This window comes from Pavona decussata, unplaced genomic scaffold, assembly GCF_977016875.1.
Source record: "Pavona decussata unplaced genomic scaffold, jaPavDecu1.1 SCAFFOLD_253, whole genome shotgun sequence".
In the NCBI taxonomy this organism is placed as follows: Eukaryota; Metazoa; Cnidaria; class Anthozoa; order Scleractinia; family Agariciidae; genus Pavona; species Pavona decussata.
Window position 1 is genome coordinate 109,616 of NW_028145656.1, and position 17,594 is coordinate 127,209.

The 17,594-nt window shown below is 37.4% G+C and overlaps 1 protein-coding gene and 1 long non-coding RNA gene across 2 annotated transcripts in view; both read right to left on the bottom strand.

The window, feature by feature from the left end:
- LOC146456887 (uncharacterized) overlaps positions 1-17,594 on the bottom strand; it is a 38,270-nt gene that overhangs the window by 3,487 nt on the left and 17,189 nt on the right. The window contains exons 11-16 of the mRNA XM_085092509.1: positions 7,289-7,427; positions 5,890-6,221; positions 4,320-4,455; positions 2,912-3,234; positions 1,217-1,355; positions 645-974 (exon numbers count right to left, since the gene is read on the bottom strand). Coding sequence (XP_084948635.1) covers positions 645-974; positions 1,217-1,355; positions 2,912-3,234; positions 4,320-4,455; positions 5,890-6,221; positions 7,289-7,427 — 1,399 coding nt within the window. The remainder of the gene's footprint in view (positions 1-644; positions 975-1,216; positions 1,356-2,911; positions 3,235-4,319; positions 4,456-5,889; positions 6,222-7,288; positions 7,428-17,594) is intronic.
- On the bottom strand, positions 10,129-17,583 carry LOC146456888 (uncharacterized). Its single transcript, XR_014858686.1, has 3 exons — positions 16,560-17,583; positions 15,956-16,456; positions 10,129-15,633 (listed from the first exon to the last, which is right to left on the bottom strand). It is a non-coding gene; the product is annotated as an uncharacterized LOC146456888 (long non-coding RNA).

Here is a 17,594-nt window from a genome sequence, read left to right on the forward strand (position 1 = left end):
TATCAGAGACACACAGAGAGAGGGGTTCGTTAGGAAAAAAGAAAACAGGAAAACTTATAAACATATCGCAAAGAAATAACGTAAGTATACATAAATACATATATTTGTACTGATTAGTCCCTAAAGGGACGCGAAATAACAAAGAATTCTAGGTACAAGTGAAAACACGGATGCGAAAGAAACAAAGATGTAAAAGAATGCCAAGCAATAAATAACTGTCCGCAACAACAGTCAATACAACCAACGACGGACGGTAAATTCTTGGCCGTATAAACTGGACGACCGTATTAACAGGGCAGACTGGTAAAACTATGATAACCTACGGAAGGGAGGAACTGACACAAACAGAAATAAACAGCAGTCAAAGGAAGCAGAAGAAAGATAGAATTTAACTTTTTAATGTATACTACGAAAAAGTTTTTAGAAGATATCTGTAGTATTATATAGATAGTTTTTAGAAGGAGATAGCTTTGAATTTCTATGCCAACTTCAGGCTGTTGCACAATAGACAGTAACAGAACCAAAATTGTGCCTTCTTAAAAAACAAACAAACAAAATCAATGCAATGATTGGATACACTGCAAAGATGACAATTTTTTGTTACCTTTTCATATTAGACTCGCGCTAAAACCATTCTACTTTACCTTTCTCATCATCTGTCTGTCCACTTTTCTTTGACTGTTCATTGGGCATTGGCATCTCTGTGTAAGGTGACGTCATCATTGTCGTCATTGTAGATGACGTAATTGTTGACATTATTTTCCTGTTTTGTGAGATTGAGGTGGTAATGGTGGGTGACGTAATTTTTTTCTCTATGTCATATGATGGTGTTATTTCTGGCAAATTGGATGTTTTAGGACGCAAAGTAATCGAAGAAGCCATCTCCGATATACGTGACTGTGATGGATTTAATGTTGTTGGGAGCACACTAGTTGAAGATTTCATCTCTGTAAATTTTACTTTTGAGGTAGCAACTGTGAATAAAAAATAAACGCAATCATTAAATTAATCTAAGCAATATAATGGTTTTTTTTCCAGATCATATATAAAGTGGTATATGTTTCCATAGTACATTTGCCACGACACGTGAAGTTTAACTTTAAGATATTAGAAAAACTGGCTGGCAAAGCCTCGTGAACCATAGATCTGACGGTTTAAAAAGGAACGTTAAAGGTTAAGATTCTTTATCGAACGGAAGAATAACTTTCTCCTTTACCTGGACAACCATAGAGCTCTATCCTCATTCCAATATGTCTCTGCCATTCGAGCGGTAGTATCCTGATGAAGCGTGCTGTGATTGGTGGGCTTATTATGTTGTACACAATAGAATCAGCGTCTACGTTTCCAACGAAAAACTAAATGTAAAGACAAACAAACAGTAATTGAGACTCCGTGTTACCAGTTCCAAAAGCGTTACAGGGGCTGTGAGAGGGATGTACCTGGAAGTCTATATTCTAAATACCACCTTATAAAATATCCTTAGAAACTCAAAAATGTAACGAAGCCTTACAACTCCCAGTTCTGCGTTCCTGAGGGCAGAGTCCATGAAACATGGAGAGCTTATTTAGATTACTATTATAATCCCGGTAATATGTATGTTGACCAGAACAATACGAAATAATTAAATATAAATGTAGGGAAAATTTCTCCAAATATACTGAGTCTTTTTTAAATTCTTTAGCTCATTATTTTGATACGTAAACGGGCAAGGAAACAAACTCTCTCTCAAGGAAACGAAGTTATGCAACAGTGTTATTCTTCAAAGTTTCTTGTTTGAAGAAAATAACTCTCAGCACGGATATTTAGATAATTGCGTCTCATTAAACCTCTTCACGACTACTCGAACAGTTTGTTGTTGATGGTGTGGTTTTTTTTTACAAGTTAATCCCTTCACTGTTAAAGTAGAAATAAGCCCCCAACTTTTTTTCGCTAAATTAAATCTGCTAATTGTCCTGGTCAATTATTCGAAAAAATTATCGACATTGATAAAACTCCCGCATTTCTAGTGACGTTTGAACTTTGCCATCTTAAAACCCATGGCCTTGAATTTGAGGGACCTGGATCGAGTTATACTGTGACGTCATCCAAGGAGTACGCTAAGTAGCGTGCTATGCTTTTAATAAGTATTTGACTGGGTTTTGACAGCAACATATTGTCGAAAGCAAAATTTTGAACATGGCCTCGAGTCAAGCCAGGAGGAGGACGAGGAAGAGGAAGAGGAGAATTAAGATACTGAAGATGATTATTTTGCGGTGGAAGTAGAAAGTGAAGCGGAACGCAAGTCGCGTGATTCGAGCGATGAAAGCGATATGGCCGCCTATGCGAGCGAACCTTTGGCGAACGAAGAGTGGCTAAAAGTGTATGAAAAAGAGGAAAAAAAAAAAAAAAAAAAAAGACTCGCTCGGTGCGGTGTCCAATCTGCCCTCCTCCACAGCACAAAGTCGACGCATTTCATTTTTTTTCTGACCTCCCCTAGATTCATTTTAGCGTAGTACGATATCTTGTGGAAACCTACTCCATTTGGTGGAACGCTTACGTTGTTACAGGCGTAAACGACACCCGCATCAGGCATAATGAAGGAGAACCTGCTCGCATCTATCATCTATCTTTTGCCGCGCCGTAGCGCCGTCATGGTCAAGCTCGTCCTATTGTCCCTTCAAGCGTGTGAAAAGTGCAAAAGCAAAAGCAAAAGAGTGCCAAAATTCGAAAGTTTACTAAATCATGAAAATTTATGGAAAAAAGCTATTAAAAATTTTTTTCCCTTGAATCATAAGGGAAGTTAATAGAATCAATTATTTAAAGAAAACCAAATTGGAAGGTTAGTTCCATTTTAAAGACCAATGGCTATTACCTTCGAAAACCCTTTATTTTTTTTATCGTAATAAAGGAGAATGCTTCTACATGAGTATACCTTTGCGAAGTAGTCTGTTGGTTCCTTGTAAATATGAAAAGTCACCCCATCATCACTGTACTGTAATATATACTTGGTTACCCACTGTTTGTTTCTGTCTGGACTCCCCTGAGTGGCTATCCCTGTCACCGTAGAAAATTTACCGAGGTCTACCTGAAGCCATTGATTGTAATCGTTTCTCAAAGTCGTCCAGCCGTAAGCTCCCTGCCGCTTGAAATTTAACCTGGCATTTCGCGCAGCGCGACGGTTATCATATTGTGAAAAGGCGCTCATCTGGGCATCAGAGATTGCTCCATTCTCCATACCAAGGGGTGTAGTGCAACCTGATATGCTCAACAAAAATATTGGAAGTAGTCAGAGAAAGTTGTTTCTTAAAACATAGATTCCTGATTCAATTAAATCGAGCCATTTACTTTTTAATGATTACTTTTAATTTAAAGGTTGCACCAACAGTGTGCTGGTCTTATCAAGGAAGTTGTCGACAGTTAAGGTGGTCCTAGGCTTTAATTTGTGTACGAAATCCAAACAGTATGACCATTCAAACGAAAGGGCTGTTGTGCAGTAGGTTCTCCGATCGGTGAAGTGTGCATGCGGCGCAAGGTGGCTCTAGCTTCTTGTTTGTGTATCAAAAGGGGGATAAAAAAAAGCTATTAATTTTTGCCTCCACTGCTCAACCGGGTACACAAAATGAAGATATATGGGTGCGTTCGCCAGCCAAGTACCGTGCCATTTATTTAGCTTTAATATACTCACAAAAGTCGATTACAATAAAGGGAAACTAAGTGCACCAAAACCGGACACGAAAACCCCTAAAAACCAGCAGGTAGAAAAAAACGGGGAACGTGCACCCTCGACCAAGGCAGTGTGCCACCCTCGGGGTATTAGGGTATCCTATGTAAAACATGGTGCGCACACTGATAAGTAACAGTTAGTCAAGAAAGGATATGGCTACATTCAAAACTAAAAGCTGGCTTCCACATGACAATATTCAAAAACTAAACGAACACAAAACCTTCGAAGTAAACGTTGCAAAAGCGGGCCGTAGAATCAGTCTCACTCTACTGCCGGCCGCAAACTACAAACTACAATACCATCACTCTCTCCGAGCCTAGCACCCGTCCCAGCCATCCGATACGTGCTAGCAAAATAGTTATTTATGCTAATATAGGATTATCACAAATTACATGTTTTGGGACCTAAGAAAGAGCAAGTATGATCTATTAGTCATCATTAGAAATCAGTGACGTTAGAGGAAAGAGACTTCGTGCGGATTACATCGAGTTAGCCTTCCAATGATTTATTTCGTTCTTTCATACCGAATACCTTAGGCTCATCAATGCGATGGAGAAACAAGATAATCCAATTACTTGCAAAGATACATTTTTATATTTAGAAAATGTGCACTCACCCAGGCCATACACCTCCACTCGAAGGCAGTTCCAGGTATGTTGTTTAAATGGATGGAATCGAATATATCTTGTTTTTACTGGCATTGGTAACACATGTTTGTCGATAGTGTTACTGTCGCCTGACCTGTGAAATTCCTTTAAATATACAACAACCAAGGTTAAGCATTAAAATATAAATGTCTTGCTCAATCCCATAGGAGGTGGACATGAATTATTATTATAATTATTTTTAATAAGCATGGATGGGAACAAGGACGTTATATATTTTGAGGGACTTGCATGGGTTGAATACTGAATTTTCGATACGATACCATTTCTTCGTTCAGAAAGAAGGGGAATTGATCACAGGCATACGCTTCTTTTGTCTTAGAAAAGGGATTAAATGTTCAACGAACACCGTTTCGCCCATGATCAGTTTATCTCCATGATATTTTATTTTGTGACCTTACGTCCGGCAAATCAGAAGCTTGCTCATGGTAACCCAAATGTTGTCAAGAAAAAAACAATTACTGCAGGAAGGCGTTTTGTTTGACTGATTGCCATTTGTGGCATCGCTTTTCTTTTTTTTTTTTTTGTTCTTAATAAATGTTTAGTGTATAAAAACATTCTGACAGAAATCGGACAAGCATGAATTAAGATCAGAAAAACTGCAGTGAGGGGGATGTTTTAACTTTCTTAGCACTTTATCTCCAAAAAACACTTTATGAAAACAATCATCAGTGACCGAAAATGTAAAAGAGAGGTCCTATGTTGCAACTGCCATGTAACCTGTCAATGATATTTCTAGCTTATGATCCCTGGGACAGAAAGGGAGCACTTTCTTATTATTTTTAGGAAGTTTCATAAGCTTTATACTTGTGCAAATACAACTTAGCAGCTTTAAAAGAATTTCACTTAAAGGCACCAAAAAAAGCAACTTCTTTTTGGGTGAACTGGGTAATAATACAAACTTTTGTTTATTCTTAGAAGTTCCTAAAAATTTAACTTCTAGAGTAGAAGTTGTATTTATTCTCTTCTAATCTTTCTGGTACCAGTAAACGCCAATGACTATGAGTAAAAGACTGGTCCTAATTTTGGTTAAAAGTTTTCCAGAATTTTCTGGCGGTACCGAGTCACGCGACCTAATTTACTACACAGATGCCAAAATTCCAAACCTTTTGTTTTCCTAATGTCTTCTGATTTATTGACGAAAGCCTTAGAAGATAGTGGCGTACCTATGCCTTTAAATTTACTTGGAAATTAACGTACCAATCTAATTTAATCAAACCAATTGCTCGATTTGATTTGATTTCGTTTGGCTATCTTCGAGATTTACCGTCAAAATTGACTACAACTACGAGATACATAGCTTGACAGACATATTAACCCTATTAACCTAGAAACCCAGATACACAGGTTATTTGCTCCTGGCCACTTAAAGGTTCCTAGAGGGTACATCCGTTTGGAACTATTATTTTAGTGCCTTCCATTTTGCGTGTTTTGTTTTGGAATATAGTTGCATAATTCTGTGACATCAGCTTCCACTGATTACAGACAATTTGGTTTGCTATACTAGGAAGATAATCTTACCACTCCCGTATCATTTGAACCTTTGTAGGTCGTCCAGGTATTTCCGTCAAATGAGTAAGACAGCTTGAAGTCTGTTGTCCATTCATTGCCATTTATGTCCCCTTGGGTAGCAACAGCACACACCTGAACTGTTTTTCCGAGATCAACCTGCAGCCAGTCGTCAGTTCGCTTGGCTTCTTTTGCACACCATCCATCACCCCTGTTCCCATTAAGTCGACCGTAAGCAGCTTGGAAACGAATGCCATGCCATGAAGAGGCTGTGAGCTGATTGTCAGGAATGATTGATGTGTCGGATATTCCCACAGGTTTCGTGTTGCAGACATCTCCGGTGACTGGAGAAAACATAGACGTATAGTTTAGTGTAACATTACAGGCAGCAATTATCGAGTCTACAACTATTGGTTCAGTAAACATACGCAATAACAATATTCATGCGTAAGTCTGGTAGGGCGTACTTGACTAGCTCATAGCACAACAAGATTGACATTTTTTACACTCGCTTTTACCTTTTTATACTTGGTTTTCACGTAACATCACAAAAAACGCGAGGCCTTTAGAATTCAGTTTTATCTTCATCAGGAGTAATATTACCTCAAAAATACATCTTTTACAAGTTTTCAGCTCGATAACCTCCACCATTTAGAAAATGGAACACTTAGAATTGTAAATGTTTTTAAAGTCGGTGGCATAAAGTTGGAAGCCGTGACATTGAAAGAATGACACTCCTTGGCATATTTCTAGCATTCTGAACAGTTCTAGTATCAGGAAAAGTATTTATCTCAATATTCCAAAGTCCAGGAGAAAAAAATTATCGCTTCCGTAGCAAAAGCAAATTCTAGATGTTTTTACGTTAGTGTCCCTTAGATGATGTCATCATTGTGGTCATTTTAGATAATGTAGTTGTTGACATTATTTCCCTGTTTTTTTTTTTATTGAGATTGAAGTGGTAATAGTGAGTGGCGTAATTTCTTTCTCTATGTCATATGATCTCTGAGGTACGTGACGGTGAAGTGACAACAGAGGATGTGGTGATTGCTGCTAATACATTATTTGATGATGTTATTAGTGATGGACTTTTGGGAGCACAGTAGTTGAAGATTTCATCTCCGTAAATCGTACGTTTGAGGTAGCAACTGTGAGCTCCGATTAACGGGCTAAATTGAAGAAAGAAATCAATAAACGCAACCACTACATTAATCTAAGCAATCTAATGGTTATTTCTCCAGATCATAAATAAAGTGGTGTTTGTCTCCATAGTACAATTGCCACGACACGTGAAGTTTAACTATAAGAGAAAAACTGGCTGGCAAAACCTCGTGAACCATAGATCTGATGGTTTAATAAGGAACGTTAAAGGTTAAGATTCTTTATCCAACGGAAGAATAACTTCCTCCTTTACCTGGACAACCGTAAAGTTCTATCCTCATTCCAATATGTCTCTGCCATAGGAGCGGCCGTATCCTGATGAAGCGTGCTGTGATTGGTGGGCTTATTATGTTGTACACAATAGAATCAGCGTCTACATTTCCTACGAATTCCTAAATGTAAAGACAAACAAGCAGTAATTGAGACTCGGTGTTACCAGTCCCAACAGCGTTACAGGGGCTGTGAAAGGGATGTGCCTGGAAGTCAATATCACCTTATAACATATTCTTAGAAACTCAAGAATGTAACGAAGACTTACACACTCATCTTTCGATTGTACAGTTTTTAAATCATGCGTTTCTGAGGGCAGATCCCAAGCACCATGAAGGGCCTTTTTTGGATTACTATTATAATTCCGGTAATCTGTATGTTGACTAGTTAATACGAAATAATTTAATATAGATGTAAAAAAAAGGTTCTATTCTTCAAATGTAATTCGCTTTTAATTTTATAGCTCATTATTTTGCTATAAAAAGAGGCAAGATAAAAATTATTCTTCATAGGAAGTTTTGGAACATATTTATGTTTCCGAGATTCCTCTTTGAAGAAAATAACTCTCAGCACGCATATTTAGATTATTGCGTCTCCATAAACCTTTTCACGACTACTCGAGCAGATTGTTGTTTTTATTGTGTTTTTTTAGCGGAGCTCTCGCGCGCGCCGCAGGCGCGCGCAGCGGAGCCCCATAGCTAAGAGAAATTGGTAACCCGTGAACGCGAGAAATTTTGGTTTGGTTATGACGTCACTGTCCGTCCGGCGTACGTCCGTCCGTACGTCCTTCCGCCCCTCTATGTGAGCCATTGTGAAATGCCACAGTCAACCTGTGTGGCAATCCGCGTTTTTCTTGTTTTTCGGCGGGAAGTTGCATCGCCAACTGCGTTTTAGAAAAAGAAAAGCAAAACATAATTTCAAAGACGACAAAATACAAAGTCAATTTATGTGACCGACAGCGAGAGAAACGGCAAGATGTCTAGCGGTGGAGGAAACAAATTGACTGGCACGTCATCAGAATCTTGAATTGAAGCCATTTTACTCCGATCCGGCGTTACGAAACGTTGGACTTTTCCTCTAGAAGTAAAACGTTTCGTCCACTTAACGTTGTAAAACACACGACAAAAATCAACAATGGAATAAAAAGACTGATTATTCTCAGAAGAGGCGAGTACATGTGATTTTGCTGACAAAACTTTGCTGGATTGCTATCGTGCAAGATCTTGTTTTCTTGCAGTGTTGACACGCCGTGTAATTTAAACTTGAGCTTAATATTGCTAACTACAGAGCAGTCTTTTGAGCTCATTTTTTTTCGGTCCATGTTCAAAATTTCCCTTGGAGTTTTATCTTTTAATCTCCTTCGATCTCCTCCAAATTTTACCTTTCAAAAGCGGGAGAAAGAGTAAGACTACGCGCGGCGGGAATTTACATGAAGGGGGCATTGATCATTAACAGCAGGCGCCGTGAGTCTTGAAGAGGCAACCCTAAAAACCGGAACGGTGGAAAGGCAGAAAATCACCCCAAATCCAAGAACACGGAACGGGTTAGGGTTAGATTCAAGGTTACAGCTTATTTGGGGTGATTTCCGCCGTTCCATGCTTTAGGATTTGTAGTGATTTTCCACCATTCCGCCGTTCCACCGTTCTTTCTTTTAGCGTCGTCGATCGTGAAGTGAATCATTTTACTCCGATCCGGCGCGACGAGAAGTTGGATTTTTCCTCTTCATTCTTGAAGTGAAAAGTTTCGCTCATTTAACGCTGTAAAACGAACGAAAAAATCAGCAATGGAATAAAAGGACTGGCTATTCTCAGAAGAGGCAAGTACATGTATATTCATGTGATTTTGTAGAAAAAACTTTGCTCGTTTGCGGCTGTTTTGCAATAAATTGATTTCTTGCCGTGTTGACACGCAGTTAATACTGCTAACTTCAGAGTTGTCCTTTTAGCTCATTTTTTTTCGGTTCATGTTCATTATTTCGATCCCTTGGCGTTTTATTTTCTAATCTGGTCCAATTTTGCTTTCCAACAGCGGAAAAAAGAGCAAGGCGAATCAAGCGGCGAAAAAGGACTGTTCTAGAGGCGGCACATTATAAACAGCGGATCTGATCCTCGAAGAAACGTTGGATTTTTCCTCTTGAAGTGAAACGTTTTGCTCATTTAACGTTGTAAAACGAACGAAAAAATCAGCAATGGAATAAAAGGACTGGTTATTTCCAAAGAGGCGAGTATATTTAAGCTTAAGTCTTATATGTGATTTTGTTGACAAAACTTTGCTGTCGACTTTTGCAAGTTATTTTTTTGCAGTGTTCACTCTGCAACATGTTTAACTTAAGCTACTGCTAACTTCAGAAAAGTCTCTTGAGCTCATTTTTCGGTCCATGTTCGTTATTTCCCCTGGAGTTTTATTTTCTAATCTCATTCCTTTTTGCTTCATGTAAGAAAATTTGGTTCTCAGGTAAAATAGTCAGTGAAACAAACGTCTCGTAACACTTTTTTATCGTTAGCTAGCATAAGCTACTGACAAGTTTTTCTCGCATATATTTCTAATTTTTGCATTTATTTCTGACAATCTTCACAGAGAACAAACACAAATACTTTAAAGGATAGGATATGTCTTTTCAAAAGACGTTAAAAGCGAATGTAAAATTAGTCATTAGTGTGACCTCATTTTCATCATTAATAACATCAAAAGTACGCAAAATGTGTTCGCTTGTTTGTGCAAATTTTTGAAGATCCTCCTTTAGTTTATCTCTGTTCTGATTGTTATGAATTATCACAGTTTTTTTTTCCGTTTATTACTCCAGGATACATGTATTTTAAAGTCTGTTTCATGGTTCTTGTAGCCTTTTTCTCTTAGGTTTATGTACGGCTTTTTGTTGATAAACAACATTTGCCTAAGACAGTGACAGTTCGCCTCGATCATCTTTAAAACTAAAAAGAATAATAACAACAACAAAAAAAATACTTTGAGCGTGAAGAAAACTATCAAAACTCGATAAATAGCCAATCCCGTCCTGAATATTTACCCACAGTGTACATAATATTTTGATATTTTTTTTTGTACCCCCCACTCACATTCATGTAGCTTAGAATGTCAGTTCTGCTGAAATGGGTTTTTGGGTTTCAAGAGGATACCTTACTACCTTAATGTACCTTGTTGTATAGCAGATAGTATTTTTATTTGCATGAGGCCGAGTAGAGTTAAGGTTTAATTTTCAAGTGGCAGGGGTATTTTGCAGAATACCGAACGTTGAATCTTATATGGAAGCAACAAATTAAAGCTAACCGTCTGTATAATCAGTGCTTAGCCTTAAACAGAAAAGAAAAGTGCTTAGACCTTGATAACTTTGTTCGTTGCTTAATAGGTGTCACATCAGATTAATTAAAGCTTATAGATACGGCTTATTAAATTATACCAAGAATTTTGAAATAAAATGAATTGTCGAATTTTTTGCACTGTTTTCTCAAATCAATTTTTACACTTGAAGGGGGCACTTTAAAGAGCTCAAACTCAAATGGAATTTGTTTGTTTACCTTCAATTTTGGACAGTAGCTAGTTTAACATATAAGAAACAAAGACTTGTCGCAAATTTTTTCTTTTGAAATATTTTTTCTCTGAGCGATTTTTATACGATCACTTCACATTTCTTTAATCGTATTTAGAAAATGTTCTGTAACTTTTCACTGCAATTGAATATCACAGAACGCGGACATGTTTTTTTTAGCTTTGGTCCGGAAACTGAGGAGCAAATTAAATACATGTAAGTGAAAAACAAAATTCACTTGACTTGTAGCCTATAAAAGGTGATTCGTACGCTCGCATTTAGAGGTGGTAAAAAATTCAACAATTCATTTAATTTCAAAATTCTTGATATAGTTTGATAGCCAGCTCTATAAGCTTTAATTTGATATAGGGGTTTACATATCTACAGTTTAAACTGGACGTGGACATTACTTGGACGCGTGAGACCTCTAAAGGTATACGGTAACCTTAATGCTAAACTGGTATAGGTGGTGTAAAATGCGGCATTCGGCGTTCAGCATTCTGCAAAATACCCCTTCCAGTTAAGCAACTAACAATATTGTTAAAGTCTAAGTACTTTTCTATACTATTTAGGGTTAAGCGATTTACCAATAATTATTAACTGCAAAGTGTGTCCACTTCTAGTGCTGCAATTTTTATTTGCCGGCAATGGTAAAAGTTCACACTCACTATCATCATTCTCACTCTCACTCAGCATCCCCTCAGTTTCACTGCACCATGTTTCACCCATAACAACAGTGTCATCTCCACCTTTTTTTATCATTATCATCAGATGTGGGTTTGTTAGCTTGTAAAAGACGCTGGCCTGGGACTGTCATTGTCGCTAGTGTCTGTCCCTTTGCTTCTTGTAGATGACTGGTTAAATAACACAATCTTTTAATTTATTTCGATTTTTTTCTTGTATAGGAGGGAGTGTTTTTTCAAGTGAGTGTCAAGTTAAAAAACAAGAGATTTTAACCCTCCAGATAGTAGTGACTCTTCCCAATTGTTATCCTCGTTCTCTGTTTCATCGCTTCTCAATGGTCGCTTGACTTCGCAAATCTTTGGAAAATGGAGATGTTTTGAATGGTCTAGGTATATTTTCAATAGCTCCTCAGAAACCACAAACTAAGGTAGAAGAAAAGTCTGCAGGTTCTTTCTCTGTGTTCAGCTTTCCTTCATTGAAGAAATTAGGCATAAAGTCATCAACAATACTGGTCATGCTGTTCCATCTAAAGAAGTAGCCAGAGATTCAAAGACATTATAATTTGTACCTTAAGCCAGCCAACCATTTTCACATGAAGCGCACTGCTGCTCTTTCTTAACCTCGCAGGTGTCTTTGACAAATTCCATGTATAACTCTAGCCACAAAATTTTGCAAAATAATAATTATAGCCAGGCACATGTTTTTTTGAAATTTCACATTCCTTCAAGTAATCATGATTAGCTGGGTCCTGTTGAGAAAAAAAAAAACCGCCTCCTCCTCCCTCTCTGTTACAAATGCCCTTATGTAATCTGACAACAGGTGCATCGTCAATGTGCAAGGCTATGTCATGAGCAACCCCCCATGCATTTCTTTCCATTCTTTATCTTTGTAATTTCATAGTGAGCTAGTCACAATCGTCTTCTAAATTTCTTTGCCTGATTTGTCATGAAATCTGAAAATATTCCATTTTATAGATCTAGAGCTGCCATCAGTAATGGCATCTCGGCCACTGAACTGCAGGATTAGTCCTTTCCAGCCAGCTTTCCCCCAGCCACTGCTTTCGTGTGCTCGATGAATCCTGATGCGGTAATCAGACTTGCAAATTCTGGACAATTCGGCATCTCGGAACCTGACCTCATCAAACAATGGCATTATCCAAAACGTCAACTTAGGGAAAAATTTAAAAATCATCATAGGCCCCCATCTGCATAAATTATGAACCCTAACTCAGGAGTGTTTTAAGATTTGCCACTGCCTGGGCACAAAAGCAATGCACAGAGGGTGTAACCTTTACTGGTGGGTTTAGATCTTGTGTTTTAATAGCTGTAGCAAAAAATAATTGATGTACAGTTGTAAGCTTTTTATTTATCATCACAGATCATGACAGATGTGATGAAAACACAGTATGGCTCATGAATCACTTTGTGAATGGAAGTTCTTGTTGAGGCAATTCATAAACTTGTAAATTATCCATTCTTGTGTGAAAGTTTCTGACTGTGCACTTTTCCCATCAAGGGATAGATCCAGTTGTGTATTAAATTTTTTACCTTTTGATAAATGTTGATGTGATGGCAGGAGCCAAATTCAATGGGCACTCGCTGAGCATATAACATTTTTCTTCAGCAGTAAAGATATTAATTAGTTGACCTGATGTAGGGCTATTGCTCTAGCATGTTGTGTACAACAGAGATTGGCCACTGGATGTCTGGGCCTACAATAGCTGTGTTTATAAGCAACAGTCAGCACTGTCACTCAATCATGCTTATAACTATTGAATTGATAGAGGCTACAGAAATATGCTGAACAAGGGGCATTCCCTGTATACTTTACAGTGCAACGAACTCAATTGGGGCCACCCAACATTGATCAGCCAATCACAGGTCACGTTCACAACAAAGGAGTCTGGCTTTGGTAGTTGGTAAACCAATCAAAAACGAGAACATTTCTTTAAATTTCAAAGTGTCGGTCTTATCGGTGGCCCCGGTTGAGTTTGTTGCACTGTACATGTAAGACAAAACCTCGCCTTACCGTTTTTTGCCTCCTATTTTTTGAACAAAATTCATTTTCCCTAGGAAGTTAAAAAAAAATTGGTACTTCCACTTATGAAAATGTTAATATGCCAAGTAAACTGTTTTTTTTTTTTACTTGGTTTTGATTATCCAATAATAACTGTTAATTTTCATGGGTTTTGTGACATCAGTAACCAGTGCTACAGTTTTCTACACCTTATCACATAGTCTGGTATAACTTTTTCAGTAACATAAGGAAAAACACTAAATAATATTATTTTCCTTTTCCATTCTGTACAGGGTTTATGTAAAATCTTTATTTATAGAAAAATAGTTTAATCCACTGATTGTTTTGGAGAATAAAGTGATAAAATGCTGTTAATTTGCAATATTTCAAGCAAAGTATAATGTTGTACATCATTTTGTGAATTCAGAAGAGGACTATTGCTATACATCAACTCTCTTTAGGCACTCTTGTTACTTCTATTTTTTTCTCTCGGGAAAACAGGATGATGAAAATTAAAGTGAGGAATATTTTTTTGAAAATGCTTATTAAAATTAATGATACATGGACTTTTTGGTAGGTATTTTGCTGTGTAAAAATGAATGGGACTTCTCAGATGAGGTGCTATCCATAAACTGGAGTGATGAGGCTGCAGGAGTGTAGTGTTTAGCAGTCTAATGACTTCTTAAATTGGAATTTTCCTTGTAAGGACAAAAGGTTAATGAGTTGGAGCAAGGCCTGTTCCTTAATTGAGAAACCAGAGAATAAAACCTGCAGTGTAAATTTTTGTGGTGGAAGGAAACTGCTTAGTTTTCTTTTCAGTATTACCTCAGTTAGGAAATGTGGTCCATGAAAGGTAAAGAAGAACTCTTGACCTTGGCAGGATTAAAACCCATGACCCCCGGATTTTGTTGATCACTGATGGACCAAAATTAATCTCTTCACTAGGGTAATGCAAAATTTAAGTGGTTTCCTTCCCAAACAGAAATTTACACTCCAAGGATAATTCTCTGATTTCTCAGTTGTATAGTCAGTACTGCACAGCACAAAATTTCGTTATCCCTTAATTGTTGTGTTATTTCCAACTTTACTCCAAGTTAACTCTCGTGTAGCAAAGTGTAGAAAAACTGCTGGGGATAACCGGCTCCCATAACTGCCTGATGGATTTTTTTTGGTAAAGATTTTGACAGGGACAGTTGAGGATTTATACACAATTGTTATTTGATTCTATGTCAAACAATTTACTAACTTAATTTAAAACCAGGTACAAATGACTAGGGGCCGGAAAAAAAATTTTTTCCGTTGAATAATTAGACTCATGACATTTATTGCATTCAACATAGAAAGAACGCACTCCTTACACAGATTGGAGTTAAGATTGTACGGGAGAACCAAAGCTGATTGCATGAATGAAAGGATATTGGGAAGTATATCTGGCACCCCCTGTAGATTTTGCAGGGGCAGATGACATCATCACCAAATTGGCAAAGGAGAGAACCTACGCTAGGATCGAGGTCATCAAACGTACTCTCTGATCCAGTTTTGGTAATTACTAGTTTCCATATATACAAAGTAGCAAAAGGCATTCACAAGTGATTGTTGTTTTGACTTTACAATATCAAGAATAAGAGGCAGCCAATTACTGCAATGGTTTCTCTGAACAAAACAGTATCACTTTGCACTCTCAAAACAAAGGAACTAATGTGATTGACAGGAAGTTATGAAAGGTTCATGTTTTCCTATCCTTACCGAAACAAATGGGAAAAATTATATACTGCATTCTTAGATTAAGTTAAGAGCAAGAAAGACATCTTGACTCTCTTGTAAATCAATGTCAGTTGCATGGAACTGAGCACTTAGTTTGAGTTTATACGAAAACCAAAATAAACAACTTTAAGTGTACAAGAACAGCTATCAACCTGGGAATAACAGAAATTTTTAAAAATGAGCTTTCCAATCTAATTTATTGAATTAATGAGCTACAAGTGCAGTAAGAAAATATAAAAATGGCACAAAGCTAATTTGACTTGAAGAAATATCTCTCCTGTATTCAAACATCTCCAATGTGCATCTCCCTCAAACAGAACCTAAACATAAAAAAAACACTCAATTTGACTATAGAAAAAGATGAAATTTTAAATATTTTGTAAATCCCTATAACTTATAATGACTCGTTTTTCAATTGTTCCACGGTGTACTAGTTTGCAACGATCTCCTAGTATTAGTAGAGCACATGAATAAATTATTGATATAACAACACTGGCCTACTATTGTCCGTATTAACTTGCAATTTTAATATTATCTTGATTAAAGATTTCTTTTAGAAAATTGCTCCCTTGTCAGAAAAAAAAATCACTACAAACAGTTTAAAGGCGTGTATGCATACATAAATATTTGAAGTTATCTTACCTCCTTAATTGACAGAGCTGTGGGACCTTTCGCCTTCCACCGACACAAGAAAACCCCTTCTAGTTTTGACATTTATCACACTAAAAGTTTTCCTTCAAAGCTGCTGTTAAAAGGGAACATTTCCACACAGTCGCGCAGGAAAAATAAGACGAGGCGTAGGAAAAATTCGATCGCTTCTAAACCTGTAAACTTATGCAAAAATTAAAAAAATCCTCTCTTTTTTTATCCACCATCCTAATACAGGAAGATATCTGAACGCTGCTATTTTTATCCTGTTTTATCCAAATCTCTAGAACGAAGCAAAGACAACTAAAATTCGCCTCTTCGCTCGTTCTCAGGTAGGTACTTACCATATATGAGGTACCTACCATATCCAGCGCCCGTTCCGCTGGATAAGGGTAATGCGGGCTCGGAGAACGAGATTGCCGCCATTTTTTTAAATGATGGATCTGGGTACTAGGAGTCTAGGATCAGGAATCGGGAGACCTTAGATAACATAGTCTCCTTCGCAGCCGTTATTAGTGTCGTCACGCTACGCTGCGTGCGGAGGATCGTTGCGTGACGACCCTAATAACGGCTGCGAAGGAAACTAGCTATAGATAACAAGGACTGGAACCAGATTTCAGAGCCCAGTGCTTTTCGCGAAAACGTGGGTTTGGTGGGGGTGTCCATTCTCGCGGGCTTACAAACCTGGTTCCACTACTTGTTATTTAAGGATTAGTTAAGGATTTTCCTAGGAATCTCATTCCCATTCAAAAACGCGCGTGGGCTCCGAGGACGAGATTGGGGTACAAGCGCAAAGATCAACCAATCACCAACCCTTGCTCGGTGAAAGGAAAATTAAGAAAAAATGCCCTCTGTTACAACAAATCAGGAGCCGATGATCATGGGCTCCATGTATTACATTGTTGATGGGGAGTTTGCTGCATATGCATTTAAAATATATATAACTTTAGAAAGGATGAGGAACTACGTCCATACGATAAGCAAATTTCTATAAATGCTAACAAAAAAATTGGAGCTCCGCTTTTAGGCTTGGCTAAATATATATATTACAAGTTATTACCCTCAATGTTAAAAACCAGTGGCTATTATTTTCGAAAAACCTTTGTGTTGAAGGAAAATTATTTTTCAGGTACTGAAAAAAATGTGCAACCTCCTTTTTCTTTTATCTTGTTAAGAAAATCGTTATGATGATGATGATATTGATGATTGATGATGATATTCTTTATATAACACAACAGAACTTGGGGGAAAGTGCAGTTAAACATAGAAAGCAACGCTATTTTTTTTTCTGTCGCGTAAAGAAAAACTATTGGCACGATGGAAATAACACTAATAATGAAAAGGCAAGTTTTGAGAATCTTGTCTTTTAAAGTAACGAAAATATAGTTCCATAAATTGAGGAATTTATGTAGCCTTTTAAATAAAGAGGGACAAAACTTGCCCGTCTCCATACGAACCTCTCTAAAGTTTTTAGACTTAACGACACTATTTGCTAGTTATTTTAGAAAGTAGGAAAAAACTCAAAGCTATCCTTTTAAAACTAATTTTAAGGTGCTTTTCTCAGCGGTGTCAATGACCATACATCAAGATTTTAAATTACCGCGATAAAGGAGAATGCTTCAACATGAGTGTA